The sequence below is a fragment of the Anomaloglossus baeobatrachus genome, chromosome 3 (assembly GCF_048569485.1).
Source record: "Anomaloglossus baeobatrachus isolate aAnoBae1 chromosome 3, aAnoBae1.hap1, whole genome shotgun sequence".
Taxonomy (NCBI): domain Eukaryota; kingdom Metazoa; phylum Chordata; class Amphibia; order Anura; family Aromobatidae; genus Anomaloglossus; species Anomaloglossus baeobatrachus.
Genome location: NC_134355.1, coordinates 186,782,626 through 186,802,233, shown reverse-complemented (window position 1 = coordinate 186,802,233; position 19,608 = coordinate 186,782,626). Strand labels below are relative to the sequence as shown.

The 19,608-nt window shown below is 45.0% G+C and overlaps 1 protein-coding gene across 4 annotated transcripts in view; it reads right to left on the bottom strand.

The window, feature by feature from the left end:
- ERMARD (ER membrane associated RNA degradation) overlaps positions 1-19,608 on the bottom strand; it is a 179,984-nt gene that overhangs the window by 126,352 nt on the left and 34,024 nt on the right. For all 4 annotated transcript variants that reach the window (XM_075339637.1, XM_075339636.1, XM_075339638.1 and 1 more), the window contains one exon: positions 4,377-4,474. In XM_075339637.1, the coding sequence (XP_075195752.1) occupies positions 4,377-4,474 (98 nt within the window). The remainder of the gene's footprint in view (positions 1-4,376; positions 4,475-19,608) is intronic.

Genomic DNA, 19,608 nt, shown 5'->3' with positions numbered 1-19,608 from the left:
ACTAAAGACATAGAGGCTAAAAGAAGTGTCGGATGAGGAGAATAAGGGCCAAACTAAAATAACGAGTTGGAATATATGGATTAATCAAATTGTATGACTAATGCAGAAAGAGCTGTCCACATAGAAGTCCTCCTTAGATGAGCAGCACAATAATAGTAAATGATATCTGGGGACACCAAATCACTCATTGACTCAGTAGCCAGCAGGCCAAGTGTGAGATTCTATGGTGGTTTTTCAGCCCATATGAAGTGTATAAAAGAGGCTTGTAAGACTTTGAGGTCACTCATGGGGCATAGGTATCAACAATATTTCAAATAGGTATAGAAGCTTAGGAAGGATCCACATTTTAATAGCCAAAAAAAGATAATGGAAGTTTAGTCCACTTGGCCAGTATGCTTCATATCTGTCTAAAGACTGGTGGGAACTTCTAACAATAAAGGCAGTTACATGATATTAAATGTTCGATCCTAAATATTTAAGGGTTGAATTTAGAAGGAATTTTTCGCATTAACTTCTGTAGCTGGTAATTGGGGATGTCTAAGGGAACTTCTTCTGTTTTGGAAGTGTTCACTATGTAGCCAGACAGGTTGCCATATGTTTACAGCGCCACATGTAGATTTGGTAGACTGTTTTTTTGTAAGGAAAACATCGCTAGTGAAGGGAAATCTTAAAGTTTTAGTAGACAAAGAACTTTATATGCTTCAAACATTGTGGGAACAGCTTGTGGAAGACACTTTTCTGTTCCGGCATTACTTTATCACCTTCCTTCCAGTGCACAAAACAAAATCCATACAAGCATGGCTGGTTGAGTTTCATGGAAGTGTTGTGGCCGGCACAGATCCCGGACCTTAAACCCTATCAAACTCCTTTGGAATTAATAACAATGTAGATAGCTAGCCAGGTTCTCGCATTCCATATCAGTGCCTAACCTCTCAAATGCTCCTCTGGATGACTAAATAAAAATTCCCACAGGAACACTCCAAACTCTTTATGGGCAGTCTTCCAAGAAGAGGATAAGCTATTTTAACTCCAAAAGAGGAGGGTCACCTTCATATTAATACCTACATATATGCGTGTCATAAAAGCTCCTGTAGGTGTCATATGTGGGTATCCCAATACATTTGTCCATATGGTGGTTTAGGCTGCATTCACACATTGTGCCCATGATGTGACAGAAAACCATGAGGGAATGTACATTGGCAAAGTGTTAGCAGCTAAAAGCACGTTCAATGTTAACCCCTGAAAAATCAGGACTAATTTAACCTAACCCTACATATTTTTTATTGAACATTTTTCTAATTTCTAATCACATTGCAGGAGACACATTTACATTTTTTTGGTAGACATAGCTTTACGAGATCTTGTTTTCTGTGGAATGAGTTGTAATTCTCAATGCCACTCTTTCAGATACATACAACTTAAATGGGTGGTTCACCCATATTTTTTATTGTCTAGATCGATATTATATCGAGAAACAATGTTTCTCTCAAATACCTTGTGTTGGCAATAGTGCCTGTGAGAGGCGCTATTGCAGACCGCTGTTCCCCATCCAGTGACGTACCCGTCAAGTGCTGCACACGTCACATCCTTGCAGCCGGCTGCATTCTGAGCCCATCTGCTCCCCCTCCCTCCTCCCTCCTCCCTCACAGCACAGCGCGTCTCTTGCTTGCAGCGTTCAGCGAGGAGGGAGGAAAGAGGGGGAGCAGGAGACGCGCTGTGCTGTGAGGGAGGAGGGAGGGGGCAGCAGATGGGCTGTGACAGCAGTGAAACACTGCTCACAGCTCACAGTCTGGAAGAATGCAGCCGGCTGCATGGATGTGACGTGTGCAGCATTTGACGGGTACGTCACTGGACGGGGAACAGCAGTCTGCAATAGCGCCTCTCACAGGCACTATTGCCAACACAAGGTATTTGAGAGAAACATTGTTTCTCAATATAATATCGAACTAGACAATAAAAAATATGGGTGAACCACCCCTTTAATACATAACTTTATTAAGCCTTTATTGGGAGAAATAGAAAAGACGTCCTGTTGATCATCTCCTATTACATTTCTGAAGTGGAATGTACAAAGAAAAACAAAAAACAACAGTATAAAAAACAATTCTGGATTTTTTCTTTTTCATACTGTTGAATATTAGGGGTATTCCCATCTCCAAGATCCTATAATAATATGTAATAGGTGTAGTAATAATAAAATTAGCAAATACCTCCAATCAGAAATGTAGTATAGCTCTTCTGATTCACTATGTCGCTTACCTTATGTTCAGAGCATTGCAGGACCTTATGTATTCATGGTTATGACCATGCATATAGTCACAGTTAGTTACTTGTTAGTGGTCGTAACCATGGATACCTAAGGTCCTGTAATGCTCTGCTCTTGGGGTATGGGACATAATGAATCAGGAGCACTATACTACTATACTACATTCCTAATTGGAGGCGTTTGCTGTATTATTATTACACCTACTACATATTGTAATAGGATCCTGAAGATGGGAATACCCCTTAAAAGAGGACCTGTCATCAAGTTAAAAGTGACCAGTATTTATTTAGAGTAGATTTTTATGGTCTGCGCTAAGGGTGCTTGACTGTGCATGATAAATAATAATATTTTCATGGCATACGTTGTTGCGGAGATGGTATTAGATATGAGTCTTTTTTGGGTCTTTTCAATCTTAGACTAAACCCTTTTTTTTTTTGGATTATTGGGATTTTTTTTGGCATATTTATACTTTTTATTTAATATGTATTAAGGCCGCTTTACACGTATCAATTTATCATGCGTTCGCATGTGTGATCGCACCCGCCCCCATCGTTTGTGCGTCACGGGCAATTTGTTGCCCGTGTCGCACAAACTCGGTAACTCCCGTCACACGTACTTACCTCCCGAACGACGTCGCTGTGGTCGGCGAACATCCACTTCCTGAAGGGGGAGGGACGTTTGGCGTCACAGCGACGTCACACAGCGGCCAGCCAATAGAAGTGGAGGGGCGGAGATGAGCGGGATGTCGCGCCCACCTCCTTCCTTCCGCATTGCCGGTGGGACGCAGGTAAGCTGCAGTTCATAGTTCCTGGGGTGTCACACGGAGCGATGTGTGCTGCCTCGGGAATGATGAACAACCGGAGCACAGAAGGACGTTCGATTTTTTAAAAATGAGCGACGTGTCAACGAGCAACGATAAGGAGAGTATTTTTGCTCATTCACAGTCACCCATTTGTGTTACACGCTACGATATGTCAAACGAGGCCGGATGTGCGTCACTAACGACATGACCCCGACGACATATCGTTAGATATATCGTAGCGTGTAAAGCGGCCTTTAGTCTCTTGAGAGGATTTGAACTTTTGTTTTTTCTATACATAGATAGTATATTTTTATTATCTAGCCATTCAGCTTTAATCAAGTCTTTGGTTGTCTGATCCATAAATATCGGATGTGTAAAACAGGTCTTATACCAACAAGCAGAGTCTAATAGGCTTTAGTCTGTAGCAGACCTAAAGACTATCGTTAAGACTTCGGTTACCAAAGTAATCCATCAACACCCTGAGATGGCATTGCGGGAAGCTAATGGGAGTGATACAGTGAGCTCCCTCACTTTGTCAAACTTTACATGCCACAGTCACTACTGACTGTGGCGGCATGTCACGATTTAACGGAATCGTCATATTACTCACATCCTTCTGTGTGTCTGTGCTTGCAGCAGAGGATAAACCGGGTCAGATAAAAGGAGCCACAGGTTCAGGATTCAAGGGGGAAGACAGCACAAATTTTTCAAAAGCTAATTGAAAGTGGCACATCGCATTAGAATGTGAAGAAACTAGTGCTGCATGAACGCTTAGTCATTAAAAATGGAAGTGCTTTTGGCGACTATTATTTCTAAACCATGGTGATCTGTGTGCTGGTCACAACATAGCTTCAATGTATGAACACAGACTTAGATTTAGGCTTTAACTATTGCGTTCAATTGGTCAATGTGAAATACAGTTGAGTTTTCACATATGCAAAAAAAATGGTTTGTGTGTCATCAATGTTTTGGATCCGAGTGTCATCAATGTTTTGGATCCGAGTTAAATGACAGAGTTTCTCCTGTTAGTAAGTACATGGCCAGTACATGGATTGCATGCGGATACCATCTGTGTGCATTCTGTGATTTTCACAGACCCATAGACTTGATTGGGCACTTTTCATCTGTGCTACAAGAAATAATGGAAATGTCTCCGGGATTTTTTGCACGGACACACAGTCCACAAAAAACACAGACATCTGAATAGCAGCATAGATAAAATGGCTGGTGCATCTGGCAAAACCACAGACAGAACACGTACATGAACACTGATGGCTGAATGAGGCCTGAACTTGTATTTGAACTTACTTGGGTGGAATTTCATGAGGCGACACAAATCCATGCCACAAGATATTACGAAGGTTCAAACTCTGCGGAGAGCCAAGGAAAATCCTCAAGACATCCATCTAGTTAGTAAAAGGAAGAATTTCAATAGACTAAATAAATAAATATTTTCTTCATGAAGCTTTAAAATTCAATATTGCTAATAGACCCTACTGTCCACAATATGGTTTTATGCAACAACAGGTTTGGGGGACTTTTTATGACATACACAAAAATCAGGATGTGCATTATAATTGGGAGGTCAGGGTTTACAGCTGCGTTACATATAATCACATGTCTATGACCAAGTTAACATTACAATATGCAATATTCATTTTACCTTTTAAAATATGTATCCTACTATAATGAAGTAATCTTGAAGTATCCTTTTACTACCAAAAAATTGCCTAGGTATACAATATTTTTTATGATTAAAGAGAATATGTCAGGAAAAAAATAAACAATCAAAAAGTTGGTATTTAGCAGCAGTCATAGAGGTAAATAGCTTTTTAAAACATAATCATAATTGGAAATGTAGCTGCACAGAGAAAATAGAGTTATATTCTTTTGTCATCTACATCAACATACCTGCATGTGACTTTTTACATAATTGATCTGTTAGCTAATTTCCAGCAGTGATGAAAAGTCCTGTACTCCGCTCTGCCTGTTCAACATAGCACTGCAGAATGAGCAAAAGCAGGGCTGAGATTTCTTTGATGCCTGTTGCAGACAAATAAATTACATTAAATGGAACTGCCGCTCTCTTGATGCATATGGCTGAAGAAAATCATCTACCATATGGGCATTTTCAGCTTCACATCACTGATCTGTTAGCAGCAGCCATTCCAGCTAGAGTTAGCTCTATTGTGTCTAGTACCGTATTTTTTGTTTTATAAGACGCACCGGATTGTAAGATGTATCCCAAATTTGTTACAGCCCGCAGCATTGCCCTTGCCCCTCTCCACCATCCCCTGGTAAACTACATTTGGATTATAAGACACCCCCCCATTTCCCTTCCAAATGTTTGGGAGGAAAAGTGCGTCTTATAATCCGAAAAATACGGTAATTACAAGCTCCGTTGTGCAGGTAGACTGGAGTGAGGGACTGTTGATTTGATGGAAAACAGCAAACAAATCAATCATGAAAACTCACATTCAGTTATTTGATGTACTGTAAATAGTAGAAGATAAGAACATTCAGACAGACTTGTGTACAGGACCTTTCAGTGTACAGAAGAACAGAGTATATTCTAAATATAGATTAGTTTGATGGTGTGCCAAATATCTGTGGAGGATGGAATTGAGCTGAGCACAGTTTAGAAGAGTTGTGTTGCATGCCTGAGATATTTTACATTCATTGGCCAGTTGGCTTCCAGTACAGCTCTGATTCCTCAATTCAGAGAGATGAGGCTAGTCAGGAGCACGCAGGAGAGGGATGGAAAGGTCTGCAGCATTAAGAAGAAACATGGTGCTGCTGGAAAATTTAGTTTTAGCAGTGCATGTAAACAATAAAAGGTTGTCACTCACTGCTTGCAAGCAAACCTCTTCAGAACGATGTGAGATTTGAAGAAAACCTGTCACTTGCCATAAATATTTAATCTTTTTTACCTGGTGTAAATGCCTTTGATGTCGTGAGTTTGGTGTTTTTCTTTTATTACACCTCTTCATTCCTGAGATATGGATCTCTAGTTCATTTTTGCTAATGTAGTTTATTTTTTTTCCCCCCTTTTCACCCTTTGGATAAAAGTAAACCTATATACCGTATTTTTCACCTTATAAGACGCACCTGATTATAAGACGCACCCCCAAATTTGGTGAAGGAATAGAGAATTTTTTAATAAATGGGGTCCGTCTTATAATGCCAGTGTCCGTCTAACAAATCATATAGGGTATATGTCCCTCATAGCTCCCCCATCCTAAAATTAGCCCCCTTAATCTGGATATGGCCACCTTATATTGAATATATCCCCCGTGTGCTGGCACACGTCCCCCAGTGATGCCACATGTCCCCTATGGCTGGCACACATCCTCTATAGCTGGCACACGTCCTCTATGGCTGGCACACGGCTCACTGTGGCTGCACATGGCCCACTGTGGCTGCACATGGCCCACTGTGGCTGCACAAGGCCCCCTGTGGATGCACATGGCCCCCTGTGGCTGGCACACGGCCCACTGTGGCTGGCACACGGCCCACTGTGGCTGCACATGGCCCACTGTGGATGCACAAGGCCCCCTGTGGCTGCACATGGCCCCCTGTGGCTGGCACACGGCCCACTGTGGCTGGCACACGGCCCACTGTGGATGCACATGGCCCTATGTGGCTGGCAGACGGCCCAGTGTGGCTGCACATGGCCCCCTGTGGCTGGCACACGGCCCCCTGTGGCTGGCACACGGCCCCCTGTGTCTGGCACACGGCCCCCTGTGGATGCACATGGCCTCCTGTGGCTGCACATGCCCCCCTGTGGCTGCACATGGCCCCCTGTGGCTGGCACACAGCACCCTGTGTTAGATATCGCCCCCATGCTGCTGCTTTTAGTAAAATAAACTCTTTCCTTACCTTCTCTAGCACTGTCCTGTCTCGTGACTTCCTCCTTGGGGTTGAGCTCCGGCTCCTGCATTTCCTGGTTCTCGGCCGGTCATGTGATCGGCACGGCAGAGTGATATCATCTCTGCGTGCATGATCACAGCAGCAGGAGGGAGACCAGGGAGACACGCTGGAGGGGGTAAGTAAAGAGTGTTTTATTTTACTATGGGCAGCAGTATGGGGGCTATATCTAACACAGGGGGGCATGTGCGATCAAAGGAGGGCGCAGGCAGATATAATATACGCCACTGCCCCAGCCCATCACCGCTATGCGGTTTCAGCACCATGGTGATGGACAGCGGCTGTGCATATTATATGAGCGGGAGCAGGAGATCAAACGCTGCTGCCCCCAGCTATCACCAGCCCCCAGCAGAGCTCCAGAGCTCTCCCCACCTCCCCTGAACTCTCCCGCCCACAACCATGAATTAGTCATGGAGACGAGACTGAAAAGCACCAGGTACGTGCTGTGCAGTCCTATTTGTGCATATGTGAGGCCGTTTGGCACACTTTAAATAAAAATATTTTAGTGTAGGACTGCCTCAAGAGATTTGCCGTGACGTGGCGTGGTAGCTCGAAAAATTGCAATTTTTTGCCAAAAATCTCATTTTTCAAAGTACAGGTTGGAATGTTGGTACTGTGCACACTTTGCAAAACATAATATTTTGAGTAGAGGTTGCTTTTATGCTGTTTTTTAATTGCTATATAGGTTTTTGGTTGCTCCCCTGAACTCTGTAGTGTGTATAATATATTATATATATATATATATATATATATATATATATATATATTATATATATATACACCCCCCCTGTATATTCGGATTATAAGACGCACCCCCTACTTTCCCCCAAAATTTGGGGGAACAAAAGTGCGTCTTATAAAGCGAAAAATACGGTATGTTCAGTATCTACGAACTCATACTAACCTGAGGCGTCATACTGACATGTCATTTATACCATACAGTGAATGTGATAAATAAAAGACCCCAAAAACAATTGTGGAATTGCACTTTTTTTTTGCAAGGTCACCGTACTTGTAATTGTTTTCCCATTTTCCACTACACTATATGGTCAAACTAATGTATTCATTCAAGTACAACTCGTCCCACAAAAACTAAGCCCTCATATGGCAAGATTGATGGAAAAATAAAAATTTAAGGCTCTTGGAAGAAGGGGCGGAAAAAATGCCGGCGAGTGAAAGGGTTAAATTATTAATTTGCATTTTATAGCAGGCACAGGTGATTTTAATCAGCAGGAGACTGCAAGAGGGGTCAGCCTTTTTTTGCTCCCAGTTCACATATGGGAGCCAGTGGGAGGTGAGTGCACAGCTCCTCTCATTGGGTACTGTGTGGTGGCCTCTGTTGTGGTGGTTTCGTGTCAGTGGGGCGGTGGGGTCTGGAGCCTCGGGGGCTTCGCCTTGCAGCATGGGCGCTGTGAGGCACCAGGTCACCTGCCCTGCTGGTGCTTTGTCGCTGCAGCAGTGGTTAGTGCACAATGCCGCATTATAAGGTTTATATTAGGGACCCACTCAAGAGGTTCGCCGTGATGTGGCAGTGGGCTTAATACAATCTGATCAGAATGGTAACAAAGAACCTCATGTTCTATTTAATTTTTTGCCTAACGGCTTTAGATCATTGTATTTTTTGGGATGTGAGATCCATGTCTTTTTCTCTATAGTGTGTTATAGCATGAAATAACTGTTTGATACAATAGTAAAACAGAACTTAATATTTTGTACAGAAACCTTTGTTTGCTATTACGGAGATCAAATGTTTCCTTTAGTTATTAGCCAAGTTTGCACACACTGCAGCAGGTATTTTGGCCCACTCCTCCATACATATCTTTCAGGTTTTAAGATTGTCATTGGGCAACATTGAGTTTCAGCTCCCTCCCACGATTGTCTATTAGGTTCAGGTCTGGGGACTGGCTAGGCCACTCCAGGACCTTGAAAGGCTTTTAATGGAGCCTCTCCTTAGTTGCCCTAATTGTGTGTTTCAGGTTTCCACCCCCATACTTAACAGTTGGGATGGTGTTCTTGGGGTTGTGCTCATCCTTCTTTTAGTTACAAACATGGAGAGTAAAGTTGATACCAAAAAGTTCTATTTTGGTCTCATGTGACCACATGACCTCCTACCATGTCTCCTCTGGATCATCCAGATGGTCATTGGTGAACCTCAAAAGGGGCTGGACCTGTGCTGGCGTGAGCAGGGGGACCTTCCATGCCATTCAGTATTTTAATCCATGACATAATAGTGTTTTGCTAATGCTAATATTTGAGACTGTTGTCCTGGGTCTCTTCAGGTGATAATAATAATAATAATAATATTTATTCATTTATATAGTGCTGTCAATTCCAGTCCTCCAGTGTAGTTCTGGGCTAACTCCTGACCTTTCTCAGAATCATCCTAAAAGCCACTTTACACGCAACGACATTGCAAACGAGATGTCGTTGGGGTCACGGAATTCGTGACGCACATCCGGCCTCGTTAGCGACGTCGTTGCGTGTGAAACACACGAACGACCGTTAATGATCAAAATTACTTACCTTATCGTTGACGCGTTGTTCTATTCCCAATTATTGTTGCTGTTGCAGTACGCAGGTTGTTCGTCGTGCCTGCGGCAGCACACATCGCTATGTGTGACACCGCAGGAATGAGGAACATCACCATACCTGCGGCCGCCGGCAATGAGGAAGGAAGGAGGTGGGCGGGATGTTCCGTCCGCTAATCTCCGCCCCTCCGCTTCCCTTGGGCGGCCGCTTAGTGACGTCGCTGTGACGCCGCACGAACCGCCCCCTTAGAAAGGAGGCGGTTCGCCGGCCACAGCGACGTTGCTAGGCAGGTAAGTACGTGTGACCATTCTTAGCGATGTTGTGCGCCACGGGCAGCGATTTGCCCGTGACGCACAACCGACGGGGACAGGTGCTTTCACCAATGACATCGCTAGTGATGTCGCTGTGTGTAAAAGTGCCCTTTACCCCACGAGGCGAGATCTTGCATGGAGCCCCAGACCAATTATGATTGACAGTCATCTTGTGTTTCTTCCATTCTCTAATAATTGCACCAACAGTTGTTGCCTTCTCAGCAAGCTGCTTGCTTATTGTCCTGTAGCGGATCCCACAGGTCTAGAATTTTGGGCAAGGTGTCCTTTGACAGCTCATTGGTCTTGGCCATGCCGGAGAGGTTGGAGTGTGTGATTGATTGTGAGGACAGGTGTTTTTTATACAGGTAACTACAGTCCTTGACAAAAGTTCTGTCGCTTATCCATGTTATGTAAATAAAAGCTTATAACCTGACTTTAAATTCATCCATTGGTTTCATAAATTACTCTTTTGAAAGCTGAAACCCTCCCAAATTTGGTTTAGGTTATGAAAATAAAGTTGCTGCAAAGCTAAAATATTGATCATTTAATGAACACAGAAAGGTCAGATTTTGGCCTGACAAAAGTTTTGTCGCTTTGTCATATAATGCACCCAATCCTAGTTTACATCCTCACCTGTGCTCACTAAATGATCGGTTAATTAGTGGGTATGTATAAAAAGAAACCCAGCACTCCAGACCTTCACTTGAACTGCAACTTGACCTCTGACAACATGCCAAAAATCCACCCTGTGACCAAAGCCTTGATTATCAAGAGGCTGAAGAACAGATCCACTGCAAAGGTGGCTGGCACCTTTAATGTGTCTCAGCATCAAGTACAAAGAATTAAAAAAAGATTTGAAGAGACTGGAGAGGTTTTTGACAAGCCCAGGTCCGGCACACCCCGCAAGACAACTGCTCAGGAGGAACGTTTGTTGGTTAGACAATACAAAGCCAGCCCCTCTTCCACTGCAGCAGAGCTACAAAAGGCCTTGTCACCTCAAGTCCCTGTGTCAACTAGAACAGTTTGTAGGATTCTGTCTCGAAATGACCTCCATGGTCGAATCAGTGACCAGAAGCCAGCACTAAACAAAAGCCAATTATAAAAACCGTGTGGCATTTGCCATGTCCCACAGCCTGCTAAACAGATGGACACTGGAAAAGTGGCAGAAGGTGGATTTCTCTGATGAATCTTCAGTTGAATTACACCACAGACTCCGCAAAAACTGCAGGAGACCTACTGGAGCTCGTATGGATCCAGAAAACAGTTAAGTTTGGTGGTGGAAAGATCATGGTCTGGGGTTACATTCAGTATGCGGGTGTGCGAAACATTTGCAAGGTGGAAAGCAATATCCATAGCCTAAAATATCAAGGAGTATTAGCACCTCTTACATTCCCAATCATAAAAGGGGTAAAATTCTGCAGCAGGATGGTGCTCCATCTCATACATCCATCTCTACAACAAAGTTCCTCCTGGCAAAGAAGATCAAGTTGCTCAAGGACTGGCCAGCCCAGTCACCAGACATGAACATCATTGAGAATGTTTTGAGTAGGATGAAAGAGGAAGCTTGAAAGACAAAAATAAGAGTCTAGCTGAACTCTGAGAGGCATGTAAGACTGCATTTTTTGCTATTCCTGATGACTTCATCAATAAATTGTATGAATCATTGTTGAACAGCATGGATGCAGTCCTTCAAGCTCATGGAAGTCACACAAAATATTAAATATGGCTCTAATAGCACCATAACTTCATTCACCAATGTTCTGCAACATATCTTTGTATTAGAAGTTAAATATTTGTTTGACTTTCACATTACTTTCTGTGGGCGACAAAACTTTTGTCTTGCCAAAATCTGACCTTTCTGTGTTCATTAACCCCTTCAGCCCCCAGCCTGTTTTCACCTTAAAGACCCGGCCATTTTTTGCAATTTTTACCAGTGTCACTTTGACAGGTTATAACTCTGGAACGCTTCAAGGGATCCTGGTGATTCTGACATGTTTTTTCGTGTCATATTGTACTTCATGCCAGTGGTAAATTTAGACAGATATGTTTTGCGTTTATTTGTGAAAATTTCGGAAATTTGGCGAAAAGTTTGAAAATTTCGCAATTTTCAAAATTTGAAATTTTATGCAATATGTCACACAAAATAGTTACTAAATAACATTTCCCACATGTCTGCTTTACACCAGCTCAATTTTTAAAACAAAATTTTTTTCCGTTAGGAAGTTAGTTAGAAGGGTTCAAAGTTCATCAGCAATTTCTCATTTTTCCAACAAAATTTACAAAAAAAAAGTTTTTGGGTACCACATCACATTTGGAGTGATTTGAGAAACCTAGGCAACAGAAAATACCCAAAAGTGGCCCCATTCTAAAATCTGCACCCCTCACTCTGTTCAAAACCACATCCAATAAGTTTATTAACCCTTTAAGTACCATACTATGAAGAAAAAGACATGGATCGCACATCCCAAAAATACAATGATCTAAAGCCGCTAGGCAAAAAATTAAATAGAACATGAGGTTCTTTTGTTACCATTCTGATCAGATTGTATTAAGCCCACTGCCACGTCACGGCAAACCTCTTGAGTGGGTCCCTAACCTGACCTTTCTGTGCGGCACCGTGCACTGACCACCGCCGCAGCGACAAAGCGCCAGCAGGGCGGGCGACCTAGTGCCTCACAGCACCCATGCTGCAAGGCAAAGCCCCCAAGGCTCCAGGCCGCGCCGCCCCACTGACACCACACCACCACAACAGCAGCCACCACACAGCACCAGCACACAGTGAGAGGAGCTGTACACTCACCTCCCACTGGCTCCCATATGTGAACTGGGAGCAAAAAGAAGGCTGACCCCTCTTGCAGTCTCCTGCTGATTAAAAACACCTGTGCCAAATGGGGAGAGTGCAGATCCAAGCAAAAAAAGAGGGGGATAGAATGATATAAATACCATACTATGAAGAAAAAGACATGGATCGCACATCCCAAAAATACAATGATCTAAAGCTGCTAGGCAAAAAATTAAATAGAACATGAGGTTCTTTTGTTACCATTCTGATCAGAGATTGTATTAAGCCCACTGCCACGTCACGGCAAACCTCTTGAGTGGGTCCCTAACCTGACCTTTTTGTGCGGCACCGTGCACTGACCACCGCCGCAGCGACAAAGCGCCAGCAGGGCGGGCGACCTAGTGCCTCACAGCACCCATGCTGCAAGGCGAAGCCCCCAAGGCTCCAGGCCGCGCCGCCCCACTGACACCACACCACCACAACAGCAGCCACCACACAGCACCAGCACACAGTGAGAGGAGCTGTATACTCACCTCCCACTGGCTCCCATATGTGAACTGGGAGCAAAAAGAAGGCTGACCCCTCTTGCAGTCTCCTGCTGATTAAAAACACCTGTGCCAAATGGGGAGAGTGCAGATCCAAGCAAAAAAAGAGGGGGATAGAATGATATAAATACCATACTATGAAGAAAAAGACATGGATCGCACATCCCAAAAATACAATGATCTAAAGCCGCTAGGCAAAAAATTAAATAGAACATGAGGTTCTTTTGTTACCATTCTGATCAGATTGTATTAAGCCCACTGCCACGTCACGGCAAACCTCTTGAGTGGGTCCCTAACCTGACCTTTTTGTGCGGCACCATGCACTGACCACCGCCGCAGCGACAAAGCGCCAGCAGGGCGGGCGACCTAGTGCCTCACAGCACCCATGCTGCAAGGCGAAGCCCCCAAGGCTCCAGGCCGCGCTGCCCCACTGACACCACACCACCACAACAGCAGCCACCACACAGCACCAGCACACAGTGAGAGGAGCTGTACACTCACCTCCCACTGGCTCCCATATGTGAACTGGGAATGGTAACAAAAGAACCTCATGTTTTATTTAATTTTTTGCCTAGCGGCTTTAGATCATTGTATTTTTGGGATGTGCGATCCATGTCTTTTTCTTCATAGTATGGTATTTATATCATTCTATCGCCCTCTTTTTTTGCTTGGATCTGCACTCTCCCCATTTGGCACAGGTGTTTTTAATCAGCAGGAGACTGCAAGAGGGGTCAGCCTTCTTTTTGCTCCCAGTTCACATATGGGAGCCAGTGGGAGGTGAGTGTACAGCTCCTCTCACTGTGTGCTGGTGCTGTGTGGTGGCTGCTGTTGTGGTGGTGTGGTGTCGGTGGGGCGGCGCGGCCTGGAACCCTGGGGGCTTTGCCTTGCAGCATGGGTGCTGTGAGGCACCAGGTCGCCCGCCCTGCTGGCGCTTTGTCGCTGCGGCGGTGGTCAGTGCACGGTGCCGCGCAAAAAGGTCAGGTTAGGGACCCACTCAAGAGGTTTGCCATGACGTGGCAGTGGGCTTAATACAATCTGATCAGAATGGTAACAAAAGAACCTCATGTTCTATTTAATTTTTTGCCTAGCGGCTTTAGATTATTGTATTTTTGGGATGTGTGATCCATGTCTTTTTCTTCATAGTATGGTATTTATATCATTCTATCCCCCTCTTTTTTTGCTTGGATCTGCACTCTCCCCATTTGGCACAGGTGTTTTTAATCAGCAGGAGACTGCAAGAGGGGTCAGCCTTCTTTTTGCTCCCAGTTCACATATGGGAGCCAGTGGGAGGTGAGTGTACAGCTCCTCTCACTGTGTGCTGGTGCTGTGTGGTGGCTGCTGTTGTGGTGGTGTGGTGTCGGTGTGGCGGCACGGCCTGGCCTGGAGCCCTGGGGGCTTTGCCTTGCAGCATGGGTGCTGTGAGGCACCAGGTCGCCCGCCCTGCTGGCGCTTTGTCGCTGCGGCGGTGGTCAGTGCACGGTGCCGCGCAAAAAGGTCAGGTTAGGGACCCACTCAAGAGGTTTGCCGTGACGTGGCAGTGGGCTTAATACAATCTGATCAGAATGGTAACAAAAGAACCTCATGTTCTATTTAATTTTTTGCCTAGCGGCTTTAGATCATTGTATTTTTGGGATGTGCAATCCATGTCTTTTTCTTCATAGTATGGTATTAACCCTTTAAGAGGTTCACAGCAACCAAAGCAATGTGGAATGAAAATTTTACTTTTGTACACAAAAATGTTACTTTAGCCATAAAATTTTGTATTTTCATAAGGGTATCAGGAAAAATGCACCATAAACTGTATCGTGCATATTCTCCTCAGTACGCAGATACCTCATATGTGGTGGAAATCAAATGTTTGTGCACATGGCAGGACTCGGAAGGCAAGGAGCGCCATTTGAATTTTTGAGCGCAAAATTAGCTGCACTCATTAGCAGACGCCATGTCGGGTTTGAAGACCCCCTGAGGTGCCTAAACAATGGAGCTCCCCCACAAGTGACCCCATTTTGGAAACTAGAGCCCTCATGGAATTTATCTAGCTGTTTAGTGAGCACTTTGAACCCCTGGAGGCTTCACAAAAGTTTGTAATGTTCAGCCGTGAAAATAATTTTATTTTTTTTTACCACGAAATTGTTTTTTCAAACAGGTAGCTTTTTTAATCACAAGGGTATCAGGAAAAAATGCACCATAAAACGTATTGTGCAATTTCTCCTGAGTACAGACATACCTCATATGTGGTGGAAATCAATTGTTTGGGCGCACGGCGGGGCTCAGAAGAGAAGGAGCGCCATTTCACAGCAAAATTGGTTGGAATTATTAGCAGACGCCATGTTGCATTTGGAGACCCCCTGAGGTGCCTAAACAATGGAGCTCCCCCACATGTGACCCCATTTTTGAAACTAGACCCCCCCCACCATACAAAAAAATTAGTTTGGCGAAATAAAAAATACAGACGTCAGTAAAAAAAAATAATAAAATAATGAGCGCCTGCAACCGACACTATACCAAGTGCCACACGTGAGAGTGATGCACGAATCTCGCATCGCATCATCCGGCACAGCCGCACACTCCTGTCTGGAAGAGAGCGACCGTGCTGGATGATGCGATGTGAGACTCATGCATCGCTCTCACGTGTGGCACTGGGCTGACCCTTACAATATTCAGTACAAAATACTGCAGTTGACGATTACTACAGTATAATTTTACTGGACCCAAACTAAGTTTATTTGTATTTCTTAGTTTACAGAAAAAAAAATCAGGACGCACGCACGGATGTGCTGCAAAAAGGGGGGGGCCTAGGTGGGATGAAAAAAAAAGATGGACGGAGAATGGGAGAGGGCGCGGCGGAAGATGGGAGAGGGCGCGGCGGAGGATGGGAGAGGGCGCAGCAGAGGATGGGAGAGCGGTGGAGGATGGGAGAGGGCGGGCAGCAGATCAGGGTGAGAGGTGGTGGAGGGGGCAGCAGATCGGGGAGGGTGAGAGGTGGGGGAGGGGGCTTCAGATGAAGAGGATGGGAGAGAGCAGGCAGCAGATCAGGGATGGGGGCAGCAGCTGATGAGGAAGAGCGGGCAGCAGATCGGGGAGGGTGAGATGGTGGACAGCAGGCAGCAGATCGGGAAGGTGAGATGGGGGTGGGGGCAGCAGATCGGGAAGGTGAGATGGGGAGGAGGCAGCAGATCGGGAAGGTGAGATGGCGGAGGCGGGCAGCAGATCGGGAAGGTGAGATGGAGGACAGCAGGCAGCAGATCGGGAAAGTGAGATGGGGAGGGGGCAGCAGATCGGGAAGGTGAGATGGCGGACAGCGGGCAGCAGATCAGGAAGGTGAGATGGGGAGGAGGCAGCAGATTGGGAAGGTGAGATGGGGGAGGGGCAGCCATTCGGGAAGGTGAGATGGGGAGGGGGCAGCAGATCGGGAAGGTGAGATGGTGGACAGCGTGCAGCAGATCAGGAAGGTGAGATGGCGGACAGCGGGCAGCAGAGCAGGGAGGGTGAACTGGGGGAGAGCGGGCATCAGATGGGGAGGGTGGGAGATGGTCGAGGGGGCAGCAGATGAGGTTGGGAGAGAGCGGGCAGCAGCTCACGGAGGGGGGCAGCGTCTGATGGGAGAGAGCGGTGGCAGATGGAGGCGGCTGCAGCAGATAGAGGAGTTCAGCAGCGGTGGATCGGTGGCGGGCAGGGGCTTACCAGGGCACTTGCAGGGATCGCTCCCCTCGGCTTCCACGGACGGAGTAAAGCGGAGGGGAGTGGTCACCGGCCCCAGAGCCATGGTGATTGTAGAGATCAGTCACAAGGCCGATCTCTCCAATCAGAGCTGGGGGCGGGTGAAGCACCGATCACCCAGCTCCAGCCAATAATCAGTGCTACAGCTGCACGGATATGGCTGGATTTCAATGTTTCAGCCATTTTCAATGGTTGAAGCATTACAGTGGCTGTGATTGACTGAGCGGTGTTCGTCAGCCAATCACAGCCTCTGTAGGTCCAGGGAGGAGGCATCACCCCTCCTGAGGTCAGGCAGAGGTCCCCTCCTCCCAGAATCTAAGGTTTGTTTTGAACCGATTGCACTCACCGGGGCTCCAGGGCCGCGATTTCGCCATGACGTACTGGGTACGTCATGGGTCGTTTAGCACCATGTCACCATGACGTACCCAGTACGTTAAGGGTCGTTAAGGGGTTAAATAATCAATATTTCAGCTTTGCAGCAACTTTCTTTTTATAACCTAAACCAAATTTGGGAGGGTTTCAGCTTTCAAAAGAGTAATTTATGAAACCAATGGATGAATTTAAAGTCAGGTTATAAACATAGATAAGCGACAAAACGTTTCTCAGGCACTGTAGTACAAATAGGTGCAAATAATATAGGTAATGAGTGTAGAGTAGGGTGGCTTCTTAACACTAGAACTACTGAGGTAGTCATTTTGACTACTTTGCACTATGTATTTCTATATAGGTGTCACGAGTCCAGTAGTTCTAGTGTTAAAGAAAAAAATAACAGGTCTGTGAGAGCCAGAATTCTTGTTGGTTGGTCGGTGATCAAATAGTTATTTCATGCAATAAAATGCAAATTCGTTATTTAAAAATCATACAATGCAATGTTCTGGATTTTATTTTTAAATTCTGTCTGTCAGTTGAAGTGTACCTACAATACAAATTACAGACTTGTCCATTCTTTGTTGGTGTGGAAACTTGTAAAATTGGCAGTGTATCAAATACTTAGCCTCCCCACTGTATGTGAATACAGCAGAGTTGTATGTGTGTCTATACGTGCATGTAGCAGAGGTATATGTGTGTCTATAAATGCAAGTAGCGGAGATGTATGTGTGTCTGTACGTGCATGTAGCAGAGAAGTATGTGTGTCTATACACTTAGGAGCAAAAGGGTAACAAGGTTTTGAAATTTTGAATTTTATGCTCCATATTTTACCATCCAGTACAGCTTTGAGCGTGAGACTTACTTTCATTTTATAGATAATCATCTTGGCTATCTCATACATAAATTTCCAACTATTTAGCATATGATTAGTTATGCAGATTCATGTCATGTCACTGTATTACTGTTTTGCTCCTAGAAATTTAAATTTTTACTTTAAATCAGTTTTTTATATTCAGTTTATCAAAACAAAATTAAATGACAGGCACATACTGGCATAAATATAGCTCCAGATACCGGATAGGAAACTGATACAGAGTAAACCAAGAAAACTGAAAACAACACTATCAGAGTTCTCCTCGTTGAAGCATAGGTAAGAATAAAGGAAAAATTGTCAGTCTCAATACAAGCCGTCTATGAGTAAATCAAGAATAATGCAATAATCACATCAGAAATAACTTATGAAACTCAAACAATGACTTATAGCAGAGAAAGAGAAGGAAAGAAGACAGAGAAAGAGGGGGAAAGAGGGAGAAAAGTGAGAGAGGAACAGGGAGGATCAGAAGGGAACAAAAGGGAAGGGGGGGGAGGGGGCTAGGCAACTATCCCATATCAGGCGAGCCAGTCAGCAAATTAGGGGCTTGACAGGCAACCTAACTTTTTGATATTGATCCCAGGAGTCGTAGTCGTGTGCCATAAGGGATTCCACTTGCTCCAGGTGATTCAGTTGGGCGGCTCAGGGGACCTCCTGTGTCTAGGGATAACATTTCTAGCCCCTGTCAGGAAGAATCTAAGGACATCCGTTTTAACAGACAACAAACTACCAGGCAAGAGGGAGAGAAGAGCGAGCTGAGGGGTCAGAGTCAAGCAAGTTCCTTACATGTAGGAGTAGATTTCAAAAATGGAGGACCAGAACGACCGATGAAGGCCACAGGACCACCATATGTGAGTCATAGTATTAACCTCAGTGCCACATCTACAGCAGAGATCCAAGACCAAGGGGAAGATCCGGAGCAAAAAGACCGGACATCTATACCAGCACGTCAATATTTTAAAGTTCTTTTCCTGGCTAAGACAGGAGACAGAAATTTTATGGGTTAGAGTACATATTTTAGAGCGATCCGTGTCCGACAGAATGATCTGAAGTTCCTGCTGCCAAGCACCCAAATAGTCAGGAGACGGCTCTGAGAACACTTCAGACAAAATCGAATATAGGTGAAAGACCAGGCGAGAGGGAGGGGAAGACGACCCCATCAAGGACTCAAAGGAGAAGCAAGGTGTCTGCAATTGTCCCTGGATCTGCCAACTATGGACAAAAGTCTGAAGCTGAAGAAACTCACACCCCGACAGGGATATTCCTTGGTAGGTCCTATGCAAGGCCACCAGGTCTGCAGATCTTGCGAGCAGTTCCACCACCTGCCCCAACCTGATCCGAAGAACGCCAACACAAGAATAACTCTCTACCCATCGCCAGCGAGAAGGCAGGGTTATTAAAGAGAGGACAGAGCAAGCTGTTCGTTGTAGCCAGGTCAGATCACCTGGGAAAGTTGTCCCAAAATAGGAGAAAGGACTGTGTAAGT